Source organism: Myotis nattereri (assembly GCF_964212035.1).
Source record: "Myotis nattereri genome assembly, chromosome: 1".
Lineage (NCBI taxonomy): Eukaryota > Metazoa > Chordata > Mammalia > Chiroptera > Vespertilionidae > Myotis > Myotis nattereri.
The window spans coordinates 202,550,714-202,572,471 of NC_138075.1; the positions used below are offsets into that span (position 1 = coordinate 202,550,714).

The 21,758-nt window shown below is 37.1% G+C and overlaps 1 protein-coding gene across 1 annotated transcript in view; it reads left to right on the top strand.

The window, feature by feature from the left end:
• Window positions 1-20,410, top strand: part of GABRA2 (gamma-aminobutyric acid type A receptor subunit alpha2) — a 108,310-nt gene extending 87,900 nt beyond the window's left edge. The window contains exons 8-9 of the mRNA XM_081101970.1: window positions 8,707-8,909; window positions 18,739-20,410. Of these exons, the coding sequence (XP_080958096.1) occupies window positions 8,707-8,909; window positions 18,739-19,035 (500 nt within the window). The 3' untranslated portion in view covers window positions 19,036-20,410. The remainder of the gene's footprint in view (window positions 1-8,706; window positions 8,910-18,738) is intronic.
• Window positions 20,411-21,758: the final 1,348 nt, after the last annotated feature.

A 21,758-nucleotide genomic window follows, 5' to 3' on the forward strand; every position in this document is an offset into this window, starting at 1 on the left:
CCAGCTTGCCCCCCGCCCCCCCCCCCCCTGCTGTCAGACTCTCATCCTAGTCAGCCCCTGGCAATTAGGAAAGTGACTGAAGCAAAATATATAATAAGCCATGGCAAGGAAAATTAGTAAGGCTTGGGAGTTCTAGTCTAGAGGCAGGCTTAACAGCTGTTTCAGGAAGATAGTTAGCCTGGTGGAGCTTGATTGATGAGAATGAATTATGAGTAAAAGTATGGCTAGAGAATTAAAAATATATGCGATGGGTCTGTCCTTGAGTTTTCTGTTTTTAGATTTTTTTTCTAGGATGTGCAAATATTACTTCAATATAGTTATGACCACTCAAGTCATGGGGACAGTTTAACCAATCTCATTTCCTACACTGACATCCACATAGTCATAGTGATGAGAAAAACCTATTCAAATAGTCTTTGTTTAAGCACTTTCTATGCATCATATACTGCGTAGGCAACTCAGATTTACTCATTGTTAAATTCCAAGAAAAGAAATCTCCAGTTTTTACAGTAAGTGCCTCCCCTTTTCAGACAAGAACATGAAAACCCAGAACTGTTGAGAGGCTATTCCATTATCACAGAGCAGGTCAGTAAAAAGAAAGAACTTGACCTTACCACTCTCCAACTCTAATTGTTTCACTTTTTATACTGCACCATTATGCCATCAAATGACTGTTTCCTTTTTTTTTTCGAGACTGAAATCAGAAATATTCTGGGTAATTTCTGTTTGAGAGTCAGGCTGACCAAACATAGACCAGTACCAGAACTTGAGGTAAACATTCAGATTTGAATTCTAGTTAACTATTCATTTCAGCAAGTACTGATTAAAGTATTTCAGATTCCTTGCTCAATTCCTTGTCCAAAAGTTGGTACTATCAGATTATGGTAGAGCAACTAATCCATTAACTGGCTTTTCAAAGTTCTGTCCTGCTGGGGTGTCATATGTCACATTTTTAAGTGGAATTAACCTAGTTAATCCAGGTCTTTAAAAAGGCATAACTACTTATACTAGGATGACCTTAGTTATTAAAAACTTCAGTTTAATCTGAGATGAAGAACTTGATTACTAGCATTGCTGTATAATATACTTGGTCCTAATACTCATCTGTGAAATCTTGATAACCTTATAGAATATATGAGGGAGATTTCATGTTTTAACAGGAAGGGTTTTTATTTTAAATATATTTTTTTGATTTATTAACCTTTGTATATAGTGAAAATAATGACTCTTCAGCTATAATTACATTACTATTTACGCCAGTCTGAGCCATTAAATATTTAGTTTCACTATAACTAAATTTTTAGTGCATACATATTCTTAGTTTCTAACTTTCAAAAAGAGAAGAAAAGCTATTATTTATTTTCAAATATGTACTAGTCTTTCAAGAAAATTTTCTCTATTTGGGTGACTTTTTGTGAATAAAAATTTTTAATAATGCATTATTCATCATAAATAACATAATATCTCCCCACTTAAATAACACAGGGAGCTATAAGAAATCACCAAGACTATTAGCGTTTGAACAGTCACCCTGAAATTTATGGCAATGCAGTTATAAGATTGAAATATAAAAGGGTTTGGAAACAACGAGTTTACACAGCGCATGTTTTCTATGGGCTCCTGTTCATTTATTGTCTTATTGTCATCAGACTGAATATATTATTTCCCTTTAAACTCATGAAATCAGAATATTACTGTTTTAACAGAGTGCCCTAGCCTGGTCCGTTACAGACAACAGTGTTTATTTCTCACAGCTGTGGAGGCTGGAAGTCCGAGGTCAGGCTGCCAGCCTGCTGGGGTGGGTGGGTTCTGGTGAGAGCCCTCTTTCAGATTGTAGCCTGTCGACTTCCCATCATTTCATCACACGGAGGAAAAACAGTGAACTCGCTCTCTGGCTTCTTATTATAAGGGCACTAATTCCACCCATGAGGGCTTCACCCTCATGACCAAAATGCCTCTCCAATGCCCCACTCCCAAATATCATCACATCAGGAATGAGATTTCAACAGATGAATTTTTGGGAAAGGCAGAGATGCAATCCATAACAACTACTGTAACGTCTAGCAGTTACATCAGGTTGTACGTTTTGGGGTAATGGAGCGTTGGCGCAGGGGTCCCCTAGTGATGGTCCTGGCAGATCGTCTTTAACCATGTTTAGATCCAACCTTACCTGAATGGAGAACTTCCACGCACTTCTGATTTCACTGAGGATTAGATGTGAATCAGACAAGATTTCTTGGAAGTCACTTCTCAGACGTAATAAATGATGACATGGGTATTTCTTAACAGCAGATTGGTCTTAAGAAATAATGACACAGATGAGTCCATTTTATAGCACCAGGCTCTCAAATTATGCCTGCTTTATAGAATTGAATTGTATCCTTTTAAAATTCCAGGAACAGAGTAGTTCAGACTGGGCGAAATGAAATGAAAATGATGGGTTTAATAAGACCAGAAAAGCAAGTGCCCACTCTGAAAAGATGTCAGGCTTTCTTGGAACAATGGAAGAATACAGGGAATCTGGCTGAAAGCTTTCTCTTTCCTTGTGAGGCAAGTCAGTTATTTCTGAAGGGGGAAATGAATAACTAAAATAAAATAGCCCAAGTCTTTCTAGGTAGCCATTTAAGCAGTACAATCCCTGTGTCCTTTGATTTTTCTTAAACCACCACTAGATGGGACACTTGCATCCTTGGTTTGGATTCTTAGCTTTTTTATCCTCACGTTGGGGACCTAATGTGCTTAGAAATAACAGGGAGCCAGTGATCTTTATTTGACAGGTCCCAAATAGGTCATTTGCAGATACAGTGGGGCCTTGACTTACGAGTTTAATTCCTTCCAAGACCGAGCTCGTTAAGGAGCTCGTTAACTCAAATTACTCTATCAACTCAATGCAAAAAAATCGGCGGAGAGACAGCTGGTATCTCAAAAAACTCGTTAGTCGGGACACTCACCAGTCAAGGCCCCACTGTATTATCTAGTGTTCCCATTTTAGAGATGAAGTCGCCGAGGCTCAGAGAGAGAGAGTGGGAAAGAAGGGAAAATTTAACATTTGTTGGGCAGTGCTATATATGAAGCATATATGCTCATACTTTATCCTTCCAACAGCCTGAAGAAATGTTATTTCCGTTTTGTAGATGAGGAGCTCAGCAAGGTCAGGAAGCTGCTGTGTCAGAAGCAGAATCCAAATCCTTGCCTGACTTTAGTGCACATTCGTCACTATGCACAGCCACTTCTCAAGCAGTTTAAACACTTCAATGCCTGATATAAACCTGAAATTACAAAGATAGTAGGGGCCCCAGCAGGAAAATGCAAAGGTTAGATTCAGGGCCCTGAAAAATGCATGATGTGGACATGCAATTGGCATTGAAAGGGAATCGCGTTTGTAGATTAGGCAGTATATTAGTAATTTGGAGAAGAATGAAGACTTTTGAGGCAGACTGAGTGGGTGTCTGTCCCACCTCTATTGTTTGAGAACAGTGTGATCTTCAGTGGGTACTCAAAATCACTTAGCCTCAGCTTCCTTGTTGTAAAGGAGGATGATAACAATACCTAACTCACAGGGTTGTTATGTGGGATAAGCACTTTAATATGTAAAGAGTTCTTATAATAGATGCACGAAATTCTTGCAAGAGTAGGCCTTACTTCCCCCGGCTGCCAACACCAGCTTCTCTCTGGCACCCGGGACCTGGGATTCCCTCGCAGCCCCTGCTTCATCCGGAGGTCGTCCAGAAGGACATCTGGAAGGATGTCAGGTCTAATTAGCATATTACACATTTATTATTCTAGATATTGCATATAGTAGATGCTCCTTAGTGGTACTTTCTATTATTATATCTGGAGTAATGTAAGAATATGAGATTAATGTATAGAAGGCATCAATTTATACTTTTTACATCACGTTTTTACATTGTGATGTGATTAAACCTCTGTTTCATTCTAAAGCTCACTAGATTCTTAACTTGCACATTCCTTTTTATAGAATCTGTAAATATGATCCATCCGTGTTCCTTTTCAGTTTTTTTAAATTAATCCCTTCACTTGGTGAACCAACAGGTAGTGAGTGTTTGCTGTTGCCAGAATATGAGTTAGGTGGCAGCATTTTAAAAAGATCTGATGAGCCATGTGCCCACCAGCTGCTCAGTGTGGAGGAGTGAGACAGACACGTAAATAAACAAACTAAGTGAAGGATCATAGGTTCCCTGGAGAGAAATATTCCAAAATAAGCTAAGGGCAACAGAAGGAAGCAGTTATATCTGAGGAAGTCAGAGAGCCCAAAGGTAAGAAGCATTAAGTCAAGCCTAGCAAATTAGCATAATGTTCTAAGCAGAAGACTTACAAAATGATCAAAAGCAACGTGGAGCATATGGAGAACAGCAAATCACTGCCTGGTGGATCTCAGGCACAGGGATCATTTGTGTGTAAGGGTGGCCGGCCGGACAGACCGGGGCCAGGCCATGCATAGGCTCACATCCTATGCCAAAACCATGGAAACTGCTTGCAAGGTGTTTTAGTAAGAGGGTAAATGGATGCATGGAGTTTAGGGAAAACTATTATGGATAATGTGAAAATAAATTGAAATGGTCTGAGTGATGCAGAGTAACTAGTTAAGAGGTAATTGGTATCATCCAGGTAAGAAATTATGAAGGCCTCAAATAAGTCAATGAATATCATATTCAAAATGCAGTAACGCAAAAGCAAAAAGACAATGTTAGAAAAACAAGAGAAGAAAAACAACAACAAATCACCTTAACAACAGAGGAACAATAGCCAAAGTACTCTTTTAAGCAAGAAACTCTGATTATGTCACTACCCTGTTTGAAATGAACTCTGTATGTAATGGTTTCCCACTGCTCTTGAAAACAAATTATCTCACCTCCATACAGTGTAACAGGCTCTGAGAGTCTGGTTCCTGCCTCCCCTTTGGCCTCATCTTCCATGAAACCCTTATCTGCTACATTCCTGCCTTGCAAGCCTCTTTCTACTCCTCTGAAATGCCACATTCCCCGTGTCCCTGGGCTTCCATGCATGTTCTTTTCTAAGTCTAGTGATTTCCTCTTGTCTGGTGACCCCTCGAACAAAATTTCCCCTGATTTCCTGAGGGAAGCCTAACCCAACATCAAAGTCTAGGTAGATCACCTGCTTGCAGTCCATCATCAACACTACCCAGTTGTGATGTTAGTTTACATTGTGCTTTTTTTTGTTTTGTTTTTTGAGCATATGTGTTGGCTTATTTGGTTTTGCTCACATTTCCACTCATAGTTCTGCAGAGTCCAGCACAGAATGGGGACAGAATTATGTATGCTCGCTTTATAAATGAAGGAGAATTCTTGCAATTATCCAACTAGGACAGTGGCTATCAATTACACATCACTGGGGGAGTAATTTCAATACATATTTCATAATTGATTTAAAACCTCTTCAGTGACCTTTAACCTGCTACTATGGTTCTTTTGTAATTTGGGGAGAAGGCACTGAGGTTATAAACCATATAGCTGATGGGAGTATACAGTCATGCAAACCAACAGAAAATTCAAAATGGACATGATTTCCCCTGGCCAGTGTATTTCAGTAGTTAGAGCATTAGCCCCACACACCAAAGGGTCTCGGGTTCAATTCCTTGTCAAGGACACGTGCTGGAATGCAGGTCCATTCCTGGCCCCAGCCAGGGCACGTGTGGGAGGCAACCAATGGATGCGTCTCTCTCACATCAGTGTTTCTCTCTCTCCCTTCCACCCCCTCTAAAAATCAATGGGAAAAATATCCTTGGGTAAGGATTAACAACAACAACAACAACAAAATGGACATGATCTGACAGTGGTATGCATAAGACCAGGCCATAGGAGCCTTTAGGGTAGAAATCCCGCAGAAGGAACAACTGAGCTGTGTGTACCACGGGATCGGTAGACTGTGCACCACTTTGGTGCAGGGATCTTAACTGTTTGTTCATTGGTGTGTTCCCAGTGCCTAGAAATGTCCCTGGCCTCTAGTAGGTACCCAATAATTTATTAAGAGAGGGAATTGAAGTTAGCTAAATAAAAAAGGGAATGAGTAACAAAAAAGATTCTAGGTAGAGAAAACAAACAGATAGGTAATACATGTCACACCGCTTCAGCCTGGAGTGTGAAAACGGCCTTTCTCTGGGAAAAGGATTTCAGGAAGAACATAATTTGGGGAAAGGGATATGCGTTTTGGATTTATTAAAATCCATGACATATTCAGGTAAGCAAAGAGAAAAAAATGTGTAATTCCTCATAGTCTTAGCCACACTATAATTATCCTTTCAAACATTTTCTTCTAGATCATATAGACTGTTTCTAAAGTCTCACACATTTTAAATTCGTGAAGTTTGAGTTCTTGAGGTCTTATGACAAAGATATGTTATCCAAGTTCTAGTTTCTGTCTAACACGTAGAAGTTTCACCATTTTTACCATTCAGATGTAGTACAGAATGAATTATGAATTAGAACCACACCCTTAAAAATAAAGTAAAATAAAATGCAGCGTTTCATACTGCATCTATACTGTATTTGTAAATGTTATTTTATCGTTGTTGTTGTTGTTATTACCTGGAAGGAGGTATTATTTCTTTGTTCATTAGGCTGAAGGGAGAAAACCCCACATGTTATTAGAATGCCTGTTGTTTCTGCCATTTCTGGCAGTAACCAGCAGGTGGTATCCAACAATTTTACATTTCTGTTCTATTGCAGTTTTTGTGCCTAAGACTTCTCCTTCCTACCTTGCACCCCCCCACCCCACCCCCCCACTCCAGTCACAAATACTCCCACACAAGCATTTCATGGGGATAAAGGACTACAGAAGGATTTTATTTTAATTTTTGACTTAAATCTGTTTAGACATTGCTTTCAGGGTGATTTTTATTTTGACACAAGCACTGAGGTTTCTTTTTAAAATAGAGACGCTGCTTTATAGGCAGTAGCCCATCGTTGCTCTAACACTATGGGAAAACACTGTTCGCAATCCCCACTTTACAAAGAGGCTAGCAGTGGTTCTCAACCTTCCTAATGCCGCGACCCTTTAATACAGTTCCTCATGTTGTGGTAACCCCCAATTTCATTGTTACAAATTGAACATAATTAAAGCATAGTGATTGATAACAAAAACAATATGTAATTATATATGTGTTTTCCGATGGTCTTAGGTGACCCCTGTGAAAGGGTCGTTCGACCCCCAAAGGGGTCGCGACCCACAGGTTGAGAACCACTGGGTTAGGGAATCTCCCCAAGGTCACAAAATGAGAACTTTGGTGTCTGGCTGTGGCATTCAGTGTCCATCTCTATGCTGACATCATGGCCCCTGATTTTATTTTCTCCTGTAAGTGCATGTCTTCACCCAATACCTGTCACTCCTTTACTTTGACACTATTTACTCAGTTACCATGAGTTGTGGTTTTTGACACCTACACCTTGAAATAGAAATACTACACAGAATAACAATGGAATATTTATTAAAAAGCTTGATGTTAGACATTGCCTGTGTACAGGGAATGGTCATATATTGTTCACATATAGACATCGAATTTTAGGGCTGAAAGCACTTTAAGATACTTGCCTGTTTTTTATGAAAAAGAGACTTAAATGTCTCCGCAAGCTTTGCCTTATAGCAGTCACACAGAAGTGATGAGGGAAGAAACAGTCTGTTAAAGAAATGTTTGGGGAACATACATTTATGAAGGCCCTTCTGGGTGTAGGAAAATGTCCATTGTTGGGAGGCAGACAGGCATGTGGACGGTTTGTGTGCGTCCCAGGTAAGTGTGCCCCTTTATTTAACGCCCAGCTCTGTCTGCAGTGCAGTGGGGCCAGGCTGAGCTGAACTAGCAGTCAGAGACGCTGGCCTCTGAGAACCTTATCATTCCAGGGGAAAGAGAAAAAGGAAGGGAGGGAGGGAGGATAGAACTTACCATCAGTGTTAGCAATTCCATTGTCAAGTTTCCAACAACAGGTAAATACAAATACAGTTCAGAGATGGGGAAGATTTGAATATGGTGAAACATTGCAGATTCATCCTGAAATTCCTATGATGTTTTATTGGCTTAAAATGACCATGACAGTGCACAAGGGGAACAAGATTATTATCTAAACAAAAAGAAATGTAAAATATTCTTTAAAAGGAGTAGTTTACATTTTATAAGGTTTTGGTTTAGTTGCTTGTTTTATTGTCTATAGGTCTTACACTCCATTATGAAAGAAATTATGTCCTTATGATGCTATGCAATCTAGAACTAACTTCATCCTGAGGAAGCCATACTTAGAATGCAGAACTTCATCGTAGTTCCATTGTAATCATCGGTGAGGAGGGTTGGTCCATTGCCTTACATAGTTCAAATAAAGGATGGACAAATCAATGTGAGACTTAATGTGGGATTAAAAAAATTAACATTAATGGATAGTAGGTCAATTTAAAGTGCTGACTTTTCCTCATAGGAAATGGTACTGCGGACTCACCAGTCTTTTTACCCCCGACTGTACTGGAGAAGGGAACAAAGGGATGCAGACAAACAAAAATGAAAACAAAGCATTTCAGGGTCATCTCTCCCAGTAGTTTTTTGTTGTCCTTGTTTGATTTTATTTTTACGGTGAAAAAATGTGGCCCTGAAAGTTGCTTTGGAAAACAAAGACAAAAAACTAATTATAATGCTTCCCCGCTAGGATCTGTTGATGTTTCTGGTTTCTATTTTTTCTTCTGCAGGTGTAACAACTGTCCTAACAATGACAACTTTAAGCATCAGTGCTCGGAATTCTCTCCCCAAAGTGGCTTATGCTACTGCCATGGACTGGTTTATTGCTGTTTGTTATGCATTTGTGTTCTCTGCCCTAATTGAATTTGCAACTGTTAATTACTTCACCAAAAGAGGATGGGCTTGGGATGGGAAGAGTGTAGTAAATGACAAGGTAAGTGAGAACTTCCTTCTCACCATGGTTAAGAGAATACCTGATATATATATATGTCATAAAAATTTATTTTGAAGTGTGCTCTTGCCTGAAATCCTTTAGGAGTGCTTATAGTAGTAATATTTCCGATAGAACCTCACCCTAGCATCTGGTTAGCTCTGACTCTGTATCAGGAACTGTGCTGGTTTTCTACATAAGCTCTATCATATAATCTTCACATCAACTTTATAACTAGAGTCTCTTTTTAATTATCTTTTTTTTTTATCTGATAAAGAAGCCGAGGTTTAATGAAGTTACTTTCCAGAGCTTGCACAGGTAGTGAAAAAGAATACTTGAACCCAAATCTGTCTGGTCATTAGGTTGACTCTCTTGACACCACAGTGATTCATAATGAAGAGATTTGGGAAGAAAAATGGGCATCACCTTGACCTACTATAGAATTTCAGGCCCTATCAGTGGATTGAGTTACTACTGTGCACCTACCCCCATTTCTGTTGCTTGCATCATTGTTCCCTCTCCCATGTTGCCTGGAATACGTGGGTAGGTGCTGGAATATCTAGAAATTTTAAGTTGCTCATGGAGTCTATAAGAGAAAGTTACTTATTTTAAAGATTAACTTCTTTGGGGATTATTGATTTCCAGTATGGAAGCTAGTGGGGGGTTTGTACATTGATATACCAGCTGTTTGTTTGTTTTTCTTATTCTATGGATTATTACTCATCTGCCTTAATAGCAGGCTTTGGATTTACCACAATGAGATACAGTTTTCTTAATAAGAGTAAAAAGTTCTAGTTGGAGGATTTTTTTTAGTAATATATCTACTTAAATGCTCTTCCATTACATTTGAAATAACATACTTGCTGATTTCTTTTTTCATTTATTTCAATATAAATAATTTTCCTAATTTCTTTGATCATATTGCAGTTTAAGCATACACACATGTAATAGTTTAAAAGCCCTGCTTTTTAACCTGATTTTGTAAACTGTTGAAGTCTTAATTAGTTCTGGTTTATTTCATTTTATAAACTGTGTTTTGCATACTAACAGCCAATGAGTAAATATTAAAGGAAACCTGATTAATTTTCTCTTTTTAACCTCCATGTTGTTTCAGCATTTCCATTACGTTTTATTGTTGATTTGTGTTTTCATTCCCCATGTAGTATACTGCTTTTTCATTGTTATCTGTGAAATTACATCTTTTTAGTTATATTAGTTACATATGCACTTTCATACTAGCATAATTTTAAAGATAAAATGTTAGTTATTTGGGAGTGTGTCACAAATGATAAACAATGGTTTGTGGTATAAATGTCCCATACAGAAATTTATTGATATATTATATTTCAATGCTATGAGGGTGCCAATCAAGTTGGCATTGTGATTTGGCAAATCAAATAACATGCCTTCTAAACCCCTGAACTTGGAAAATAGAAGTACTTATTTATGCAAAAAAACACATTCTTAATAATGCATTTTAAATGCAATAACCTACGAGTTATGAATACTGGATTTAAGTATACCCACATATCAGATCACACATAATGAAAACAAGACTAGGTCCAAATAATTGATATTACGACCTAATATGCAGGAAAACAACTAATAAGGTTTCTATTATTTCAGTTCCCAGAGGTTCAAGTTTAGGGGTTAATTCAGTGGGAACATTACATCAGGCACATTGCTTGTTTTTATTTACTCATTCACAGCTAGAGTGCCAAGCACAGTGCAGGTACTTCAGAAATTTCTGTTGAATAAAAAATGAATGAGTTTCTGATTTTAAATCTGGCAATGCAATATTAATGAGAAGAATGCTTTTCCTTCATGGAAAAGTTTCAAAACTTTACATTGGTGAATTTACAAATGGGTACTCAATCCAATTTCATGATCCAAATGAATTTTGGGAAGTGTTTCCTAAACTTACCTTGGAAATAAACATTTCCTTAGACCTGGAGGAAAATGAAGTAGAGTAGCCTACCATCTTCCTTAAAAAAAAAAATCAGTGCAGTCTACCTCTGCTTTAGTTTTCTTTAGATTAATTTTTAAGTAAAAAAGAATAATTTTCTGGAAATAGTATTAAGCCACAGACCATATATCGGTATCCTTTTATTCTAATCAGACTGGCGGTTCTCTGCTTTCATAATCATGAACAAATGCAGTTAAAGTACGGTATCTGCCAAAGTATCTGAAAAGTATATGAAAACTTCTTGAAAATTTGTTAGCTGGCAAGTATTAATTTGCCTCATAAAAAATAATCACTGAGGCATATATATCAATGTTATGTGTTTAAAAATAAGAAATGTGTATTTAATATAGTGTACTTGTAGATTGTGCTCTGATGATCTTTAAAGTTAAATAAATAAATCTCAATTCATATTCAAGTTATATTTGAGGGCTCTTCTTAGAAGACAAAACATACCTTGTTTTGTGATCTTGGTCAAGATTTTACATCACTTTTAGCCTCAGGTGTGAAATTAGACAACAAAGCCCTCTTCATCTAAATGTAGTGCTGGATCAAATGATCCACTCCAAATTTTTATATCCTTCCACATATAAAAGTACCTATTATGCAACTCTCTGAGTTCTTCTGGAACCTTCCCTTACGTCCAATGCCCTTCCACTGGCCTGAGGCTAATTATTGCACTCCAGTGCTTATCCCCTTTACTTGTTGCTCCTTTCTTAACATTGGTCCATGGTTATTATTATTATTTTTTAGTTATTTACTCAAAGCCATATTTTCTTTTTAAATGCCTCTTTCCTTTCATTTTATGAAGATGCTTACTATGCTTAATTTACCGTAAATACAGAAATAAAACTCCAGAGCCTAGGTCACCCATTCCCCTATCCTCAGATTCTTCCCTCTTTTTCTCCATTTGAGCTTTTTGAAAGCATTGCTCACAGTGCCATGTTCTCACTTTCAATTTAATTTTCAACCTACTGTAATCTGATTCCTTTTGTATTTATTGTCCTGTAACTGAAAGGGACCTATAACCTTTACATTGTCGGATCAGATAATAATTTTCCAATTGTTCTCAATGGATCCCAATTGGGGAACCCATTGAATACTGTTATACTCCAGAACTCCATTCCACGCTCAAGTCAGCAATATTTCATCTTTTTTTCCTCTTTAAAAAGAGTCTTGGAGCCCTAGCCAGTTTGGCTCAGTGAATAGAGCAACAGCCTGTGGACTGAAGGGTCCTGGGTTCGATTCCGGTCAAGGACACATGCCCGGGTTGCGGGCTTGATCCCCAGTAGAGGGTGTGCAGGAGGCAGCCGATCAATGATTCTCTCATCATTGATGTTTCTATCTCTCTCTCCCCCTCTCCCTTCCTCTCTGAAATCTATATATATATATTTTTTTCTTTTTCTTTTTTTTTTAAAGAGTGTTGGAATATAAACTTCCTTCCCTCAAAATCTGGCTGCTCCACTATTCATTCTAGTCTTTGAGATTCTGTGCCTGAGTTCAGCAGGGATCCAGGCTCCCTAGCATCTGCTCTTGTATATCCCCAGACATCATTTGGCTTTATGTTATGTTGTTTTAGTTTTTACTATTCACTATGTGTTCTCACTTCAAGGGGTTTTACTGACAATATTTGTAGGAACATGTGCCACATGAAGCAAACTGTCCAGCACTTTGTTGTCCCGAAATAGACAATCCCTATTCCTCCTCAGTACAAATGCCAGTCCTCAGGAAGCTCCTGATTTCTTGCTCCCCTTCAAATAATTAGATCCCTTTGTAAGTGTGTCTAGTACCCTCTTCTTTTGCATTAGAGTATCACTGTCTGTAATTGCATATTCATGTCTCAACTCCTTCAGGATAACAATGATCATGCTTATTTTAATAAATCATTTATTCCTGTCTCTTTGCATAGGGCTTTGTATATATTTGTTGCTCAATAAATACAGCATGGATTAACAAAGTAGAACAAATCAAATTGACAACCACACCTTTATCTTACCTTCCACAGTAATTATCTATAAGTGTAGTCCATGCCTCTCCTTTAACTTCGAGGATCACATACCTAACCTGTTCCCTAGGCAACTTATACTTGAGTATAACATCTCAATGTTTACATGTCTTTTATAAATGAAAGAAACAACAAAGAAAAATAAACCTCCTAAATTTATTTGTATATCTTTCCCCTGCCCATCTCTATTTTGCATGTGTACCTCATTTCATGGCAAAACCTAGTATCACATACCAAAAACTTGGAAGTTTCCCTTAACATCTAACCAATGATTAAATGGTGTCCATTCTCCAAACTACATTTCATAGACTATGCTCTTGCCATCTCTCTTTTGTTTGAGTCTCTTTATTTCTTATTCTCTTTAATCATATCTCCCTCAAATCCATCCTCTAAATTAGTTTCAGAGTTATCTTTCTAAACCAGAAATCTACTTGTTTACTTTTTCATTACTTTAATGAATTGTTGAAGGCAATCTTTCAAACATCCAAGCTAATATGGTCCAAGTATACAGTTTGCTCATCTACTTAAATGCATGATCAATGATAAGAAAATTAATGTTTGTTCTTTATTGGGCACTTACTACTATGTGCCTGGGAATATCTTCATTTTGGAAATGAGAACATATAGGATTAGCCAAATAAAGTTACATGCTTAGGATCACCTATCTAACAAATGGTGGACTCAATATTAAACAAAAATCTAAAGTCCATGCTCATATTCTTCCTCCAACCATTACACACATCTCAGGCATCATGCTTCTACACATCTCCAGGACATTAGATGTGCTGATCTCCTTGGCTAAAATGCCCTTGCCTCCCTTCCCTAACCAATGAACTCTAACTTATTACGTAAGATCCATCTGATTTTACTTAAATCTTGAAACTGTCCAAACAAATCTAATTTCCATAATGTTTCTGCAGACCCGTACAAATTCTTTTATGTAACTTCATCAAATTATAGATTGATTGTAAAGAAATCTGTTTCTGACGGCAGGTTACATGCTCTAAGAGTTTTGTTTTATTCATAATTTTCTTTGCCATTTCCTCGCATACTGTTTAGCACATAATTTGAGATAAAATTTTAAAATAACTTTAACCTGTTGAGATGGTTTCCATTTCTAAACCTTAATCAGTGGTCCTTTGCTGTCCAAAGCAAAGCATATTCTCTGGCAATAAACTAGATATTAAATTATTAAAGCAGAGACATAGCAATATAATACCCAAACTAATATGAGGCATGTCATTATTTTGTGATTCACTTCATACAACTCATGAAAAACATCACTTTTCAAGTCTTTTTGTTGTTTTATTTCTTTTCTTTCTTTTTTTAAACATCCTGCTTGTTCCAAAAGCATTTTAGGCAGTTTACCAGAAAAATGCATGTACTTAAATTATTATAAAATCATATATAAATAGAAGAAGGACATCACAATGAAGGAAAATAGACTATCAATTTGTCCACCACTGGGCCAAAACATTACCTGTAGTTCATAGGTAGAGTAACTAAGTTTCAAATTGAGTTTCTTGGCTACCACAGTAAACCATGAGGTGAGGAGGTAGTTATATTTCCTTCATCAAAACATGGAAGCATCAATTCCCTCAGAAAAATAAAGATTTTCTTACACTGAATTCTCTTTTTAAAACAACATCATATGGGTTTTATATCAGGGAAAACTGGGTACTGTTGCAAGTAGTAATGTCAACATTTTTTCCAATAAACGCAGTAATTAATTTCATATTGATGTTTCTTGTAGTCCCCTTCAATAAAAACTGAAGGCATTACATTAACATACAACTCAGTGAAGGCAATTCTTCAAGGATCTAAGCTAATATGGTCTAAATATATAGCTTTCTCATGGCCCAATTTAATCCAAGGAAAGACTTTAGAGTACTTAGAGAAGTGGATGGACTGTGTAACCTTCAAAGGATTTTCTGTAAGTATCACTTTTCTTAGTCAGGAGGGTTAGCAGATAGTTAATACCATTGTCTGGCCAGGGAGCATGCTGTTTTACAAGTAATGGGCTCTCTAGTCACCACAATGACTGTAAAAACACAACATGGGATGTAGAAAGAGCGTAGTTACCACTATGGAGATGTGGTGTTTTCTCCAAAGTCTATTATATGTAGTGTTATATTTACAAAAGCTCCTTGTTCTACGGGACAAGTTTGAGATTCTTTCCAACTCTAAAACTATGTGGTGGTTCTTTTTATTTATGTGTCAGGCCGGTAGGTGTCTATATTTTAGCTAGAGCAATTGCTGAAGATATTAGCACATTATTTTACCTAGTACTATAAGGAAGCCAAGATTGGTTAGCCACTCTGGTGTAAGACATTTCGATTTCTGTAGTCAGAAAATGTCTAGACCTGAGCTTTTAAATATATATTCAGAACTCCAATAAAATAATAAGCTCAGAATATCCTGAATTCTATAAAACATCATTTTAAAAATAGAATTTAATTAATGTCGGTTATATTTCCTTTTCATTCCACTTTGATAGCAACATCAACAACTTTTATAGTGGCATAATTTACATTTTCCCTAACTAGTGTAAAAAATACATCATTTACTGATTTTGTTCATAAGCCACATTATCCCCCTTCTCACTTATATGAGTTTCAATCGCCAGTAAAACAACTCCCACAAACATTGTTTTTACAGTTGAGCTTATTTCTTGATTTCCCAGGCTCCTACATCTATAGATGGTAAAATTGAGAAATTTCAGGAGAATTACATAATGGAATTGTAGAATAAACTATTGAAATCTGTTTCTATTACTCTAATGAAAATGATTATATTCTACAAAAAACTAATGTTTGTACATATTATATATGTATATGTATGTACATAAAATCAGAGTCATCATCCTAGTACCTGCCATTCATTTACCATTAAGCAAACATTTTTAGAGCCTGCTAGGAGCTCCGCATTGCATAGTCTGTGCCTCCAAGGAGCTTGCAATCAAGTGGAAGGGGAAAAAGAAGATGTGACAAAGATATGCCACAGAGAGACAAGCATGAGGGTGCTGTGGAAGCACATTTACAGGGGACTAACTTATGTCTTAACAGATGTGATTCTAAGCTGAGTCTGGGTAAAATGTACTTGACACAGGGGACCCCTGTTCCTAGCTTTCTTGAGGTGTTATTCGCAGGTTAGGGAATACAAAAGGGTATATAGATTTAGGTTGGCAGTGAAAGTAACCTTAATTCATTTCTGGATATTTCATGTTTTAAAAACTTGTAGGCTTATGTAGGTGAAGTCTAGTGAAACAGTGAGTGAGAATTCTGGTGTTCTGATTTGTTAGTGCCTCTGCTCTAGAGTTTGTTACGTATTTTTGGTACCACCTGTGCAGTTACTTACAATTGAAGAGGGACAGAAAGGGTGCTGGTAAGAGTTAGTATAGAGTTCTATCGGTAGCTGCCCTTGTAGCAGGCAACATGAATATGTTATGTTTCTTTGTCTAAAGTCTAAACCGTACACCGTAATTCCTAACCCAACTTAAATGTCTCTCTTCCACCAAACCTTCCTTGAGCTCCTTTGTACAGTGCTTATGCTTTCTTCCAAAAATATAAAGTACATTTTTAAATATCTTATATACCAGTAATTATTATCTAGCTTGTAATTGAATTATGACTCTCACTACTCGCCACTGAATACTATGTATTTCATTGTGGCTCAAATACTTACATTAGTTCATTTGATTCTCACAAAAGTTCGATATGGATTTGGTGTAATTACTTCCATTTTAATCAAACTAGAAGCTGAAGAAGGGAGATGTTAAGAAATATTCTCAAGGCCCCAATTCTCTAGAAATAAAATGTGATGTCATTTTAAGTGATGCTTAGGTGTAGTTGAAATAATATAAACACCATATGTTACATATTTTGTGGGTTAAGAGTCCTTATCGAAAATTGACCCAGTAACATAAATTGGACTATTTTAGTAACGAGTACTTCTAAGTTTCAAACTGCTTCCTCAGAGTGAAACTCACATTGCATGGTGTTTAAAGCAGAGGTTAGAAGTCACACCCATCTAAGTTTGTGTGCTTTTTCATCCATTTAATAAACGCGAGGCCTGGTCATGTCACGAAACCTCTCTAGCCTCCCTTTCTGAATTTGTAACATGGGGTTAATAGTAGAACTTACTTCTTACCCAGTAGTGAAGTTTGTCACAGATGACACCTAGGCTTGTCATTCAACCTGACACATACTAGTGCTGGGAAAGTGTTGGCTATCAACTCACCATCACTGTCCATTTGTAACACGGTAACTACAAATGTCACTACTGCAGAAAGGCTATATTTTCACTGCGTATGTAGATACAGAACGTAATCCCTCGCCCCATTTCCTCTTCTACTCCAGCCCGGTCTGGAAGAATGTCTCATCCGGGGAAAAGGAGAGGGAAAAGCCAGATGCCAGTGAAGGACAGAGGATCCAGCCCTGTTTTCAGAACCTCCTGTCCTTTCAGGGGCCCTTTCCGATCTTATTTTACGCAAATATTTTGAGAATTTTTAATTCAAAATAACTGATCCTGTTCTAGGCCGATTGGTCCTCTAAGTCTGTTGATTTACACTATTCACTATTTTGTATAATTCATTGCTGGCTCCATTTTATTTGCATTTTAATAACTAACAATACATTTATATTAATATAAAAATGCTGGTAAACACTGTTGATATTTTCTGGCTTTGTTAATTCAGCTACATATTATGTGCCAATAAAATAATCACACAACTAAAGAAGGAATTTACACATTGTGAAAAATATCATGATGTGGATAAAATAAGCTGAGTGTGATGAAAGAGCTTACATGGGAACAAGGACTCTGGTCGAGTAGTTAAGGAATGCCTTTCTGAGGAAATGACATTTCAACCAAGATCCACAGTGGAGAGGGAATGGATCATGTGAAAATCAGGATGAATGGAAGGAATGAGGCTGTAGAAGTAGCAGGGCCAGAGGCACCAAACAAGGAAATATTCTAAAAACGGAAGCTATTTTCGTGGACTTGTATATCATAAGCAAAAGAAAAAAGGCCTTGGTAAGAAGTGTTGATTTTACTGCAAGTTCCAAGATATAATACTAAAGAGATTTAGGCAGAAGAGTGACATGATCCCATTTATGTCTTTTTAAAAAATCCCTGTGGCCAGAGTATGTCTAATGGTTGGACAAGGTCACTCCGGGCTGGAGAGTGTACAGGAATGTCCATTCATCCAGGCAGGAGTTAACAGTGACCCCGACTGGAATCATGAGAGCTGAACTGGGGATTATGAGGAGAAACAGGTTGTGGATAATCTAGCAAAAATAAAATAAAAAGTTTGTATTTCATCTTCCTCCTTATGTTTTTAGTGTTCATTACACTGCCACCTACATATGGTTACAATTTTTTACCATCTGAGTGAAGCACTGGTGTTTGAGTGTGACATGAAGGGAGGAAATCCTGCTATCAAGTTAAAGAAATTAAATTTCTTTATTCAGAATCTGAAATCACTCATTGTAAATGATCATCCCCCTTGTTGAAATATTTTTGCATTTCACTTAGTCACTCACTCACTCACTCATTCAACAAATATGTGAGTTCCTTATCGTAGTCAAAATTGTTGTGTCATGTATTACAGTTGTGTGTTACTGTTTCAATGGGAACAAAACATGGCTCTCCAGGAAAATGGTACCATTGATCTTATTCGGAGGGCATCCTCACCTTCATGGTTTTAGGACTTTATAAACTTCTTTTGTTTACCCTACATCCTTTATTTCTGGCGGATAATGATGTTTATCAAAATACTCTTCTTCACAATTTGAACTGAAGTTTGGAAAGTGTTAAGAGACAGGCTCAACCCACGTTCTGTTAATTCTTGTGTTTTTCAATAGAAAAAAGAGAAAGCCTCTGTCATGATCCAGAACAACGCCTATGCAGTGGCTGTTGCCAATTATGCCCCGAATCTTTCAAAAGACCCAGTTCTCTCCACCATCTCCAAGAGCGCAGCCACGCCAGAACCCAACAAGAAGCCGGAGAACAAGCCAGCCGAAGCCAAGAAAACCTTCAACAGTGTTAGCAAAATTGACAGAATGTCTAGAATAGTCTTCCCAGTTTTGTTTGGTACCTTTAATCTGGTTTACTGGGCTACATATTTAAACAGGGAACCTGTTTTAGGGGTCAGTCCTTGAGTGTAGGCACAGGTTAACTTTGGGATGCGTAGCACCATGAAGCTCAGTTTGTTTTGCTCTGTACAGTCTGACTAATAACTGCTAATTGGTGAACCAACATGTACAGTATGTATATAGTGATATAGCTTAACCGTACACCTTTCAAGGAGACATGAATTTGCTACAGCGTGGAACTGTAGGCAGAAAGTACCTCGTGCCCAAATCATGACTTACCCTAGGAACTGGCTTAAGATGGATTTCAGACGACCTGATTTATTTCCTCTTGTAACAGCGATGAAACTGGAGACCCTCTACCACACTTTATGAACTTTTTTTGACTTGGGTCTTATATAGAAGTGTTTTTCTACTGTTGCTTAACTGTAATGTAAGATAACATTGTAATTCCAGGATCAATTCTTCTAAATAACAGAACCTCATATCAGCAACTTCAGTCCCTTCTTGGGTGGTCAAAATCCCTCCTAGCATAATTGGAAGCTTAGCACACATTAGAAGGAACACTAGAGATTTGACATCAGCTTTTAATTCCTCTCTATAGTATCTATAGCCATGTACATATGATAGCATGACAAGCCCAAATAATTACGAGTAACACCGATCTGGATGCCTAGAATTTAGTGACTATCAGAATGCCATGGTCATTACATTTTTAGCATCAGAGTTTATTTGAAAGTCATAATGGAAATCCTTATGGTCATTTTAATCATTGGAAACTCTCTTAAATTGTTTGAAAAAGTAAAATAAAAATGTGTCTTACTCTTTCCAGGTATGTGTTGTTTTGAAATTGATCAGCTCAATTTTCTCGGTGCTGGAGACTGGAAAAAGCACCCCGTTTGGCTGCTGTGGAGCAGCTTTCATATTGGAGTAGAAAATTGTGCCAGAAACTCCCACCACTGAGAACTCACAGTGTCACAGAATATAGATATGTGGGTGAACACTTACATGATTCTCTTCTTTCCTGTTTACTGCAAATTCTGCCTTAAGGCTTCTTTTCATCAGGACTCAGAAGCCACCAATTACAATGGAAAGGGCAGTGAGTTGGCACATTTCTTCTGTCTTGAAAGCAGCACTCTCAGATAAGAATTCAACGTAAATCTGCTTTTGTAAATTGCAACTTTAAATTTCACTGACTCAAATTTACAACAGCTTTGTATACCGGGAGAGGTTTTGGTAAGAGTTGAACATTTTTAAACTGCAACTTCAAAGCATCACCAAGATCGCAAATCAGTTCATACGCACACACATAACACACACACACACACACACACACACACACAATTAGCTACCTTAGAACACATACACAAACAAGTGGCTAAATTAAAAACTAAATTTTTCTACTTTATATAATTATTTATGGATGAATTTTATTTTTCTTCTAATATTCAAAAAAAATGCTCTTTATGCCCCTCAAACATGTTAATAGAAGGTAACAATTGTGTCCTATGCCTGGATTCAATGTTTTTGGCAAACTTAAAATCCTTTTGATTCACATACACATTAGCAGTTATTAGTTGACTTTTACTAGTAGATATGATGGTGTTTTTGTAGCAACATCAGTAGTCAAATAGTGGCATTTCTTGCAATTTTGTACAGTATTTCAGAATAGTGCATAAATAGATACATTCATAAAATCAGTAAAATATTATCTTATTGAAGTAAGCAAAGGCACAAAAACTGCTATCCCTTTGCCTAGTCTAAAATGTTTTATGTTTTCTTCATTTTAGTGTGGTTTTTATTATGTGCTTTGCATGGTTATCTTATTACCAAGGTCACAAATGCATCTGTTTAACAGAATTCACCCTGAAGACAGCCTTGACAGTAAACATTCTCTCACAAAATGCAATCTATCATCTATAATACAAAAAGAGTAATATGCTAATTAGCCTGGACGTCCTTCCAGAAGACCTTCTGGATGAAGCCAGGGCTGCAAGGGAAGCCCGGGTCCCGGGTGCCAGCCGGGGGAAGCTGGTGCTGGCAGCCGGGGGAAGGAAGGCATACTCTTGCATAAATTTCATGCATTGGGCCGCTAGTCCTTAATAAAAGAAAAGTATTATATGAGCCAATATATGTATTTCTTTAATCCCATTTCAGAAACACCTTATTTTTTATCTAAATAGTTTTAAAATGTGCACTTTGTGTATACATTGAAATGGAAGATATCCTATTTTCTTCCACATTTAAATATAGCATAACTCTTTTATGTAGTTTAGGGAAGTGTGCAATAGTCCCAGAATGTCTGAAAGCAAGCAATAAAAATGCTTTGTATGATATGCCATTATTAGACACCTTAAAAATATTGTCCTTTTAAGTTCTGCACTGGCCCTTTAATGTCTGACTATAAATCATACATTTAAAAATATGTAGATATGTAAATGGCTGTTTCTGCAGGACATAAGAAAAGACTCGTCTACATCTTCAGCAAAGGATTGAACCTGCATTTGATGGCATCCATTTTATTAAAATTAATTGTAGATTGACCAGAAAAGTTACAATTATTGTTATTTGATTTTTTGTTTCAATTGTTAAAATCTTATTTGAGCCTGATGACAACCTGGCAGTTTAAAGTTTATGGTCAGGATTTCCTATTATTTCTCTAACTTCAGTAAATTTTTCACAAATTGTTTAATCTTTTAAAGTTTAGATAAACCAAGGAGAGCCTTTGATCTTGCTGGAGAGAAGGAGGTTGCTCCACGGAAGAAGGACTTTAAATTATAAAACCATCATCT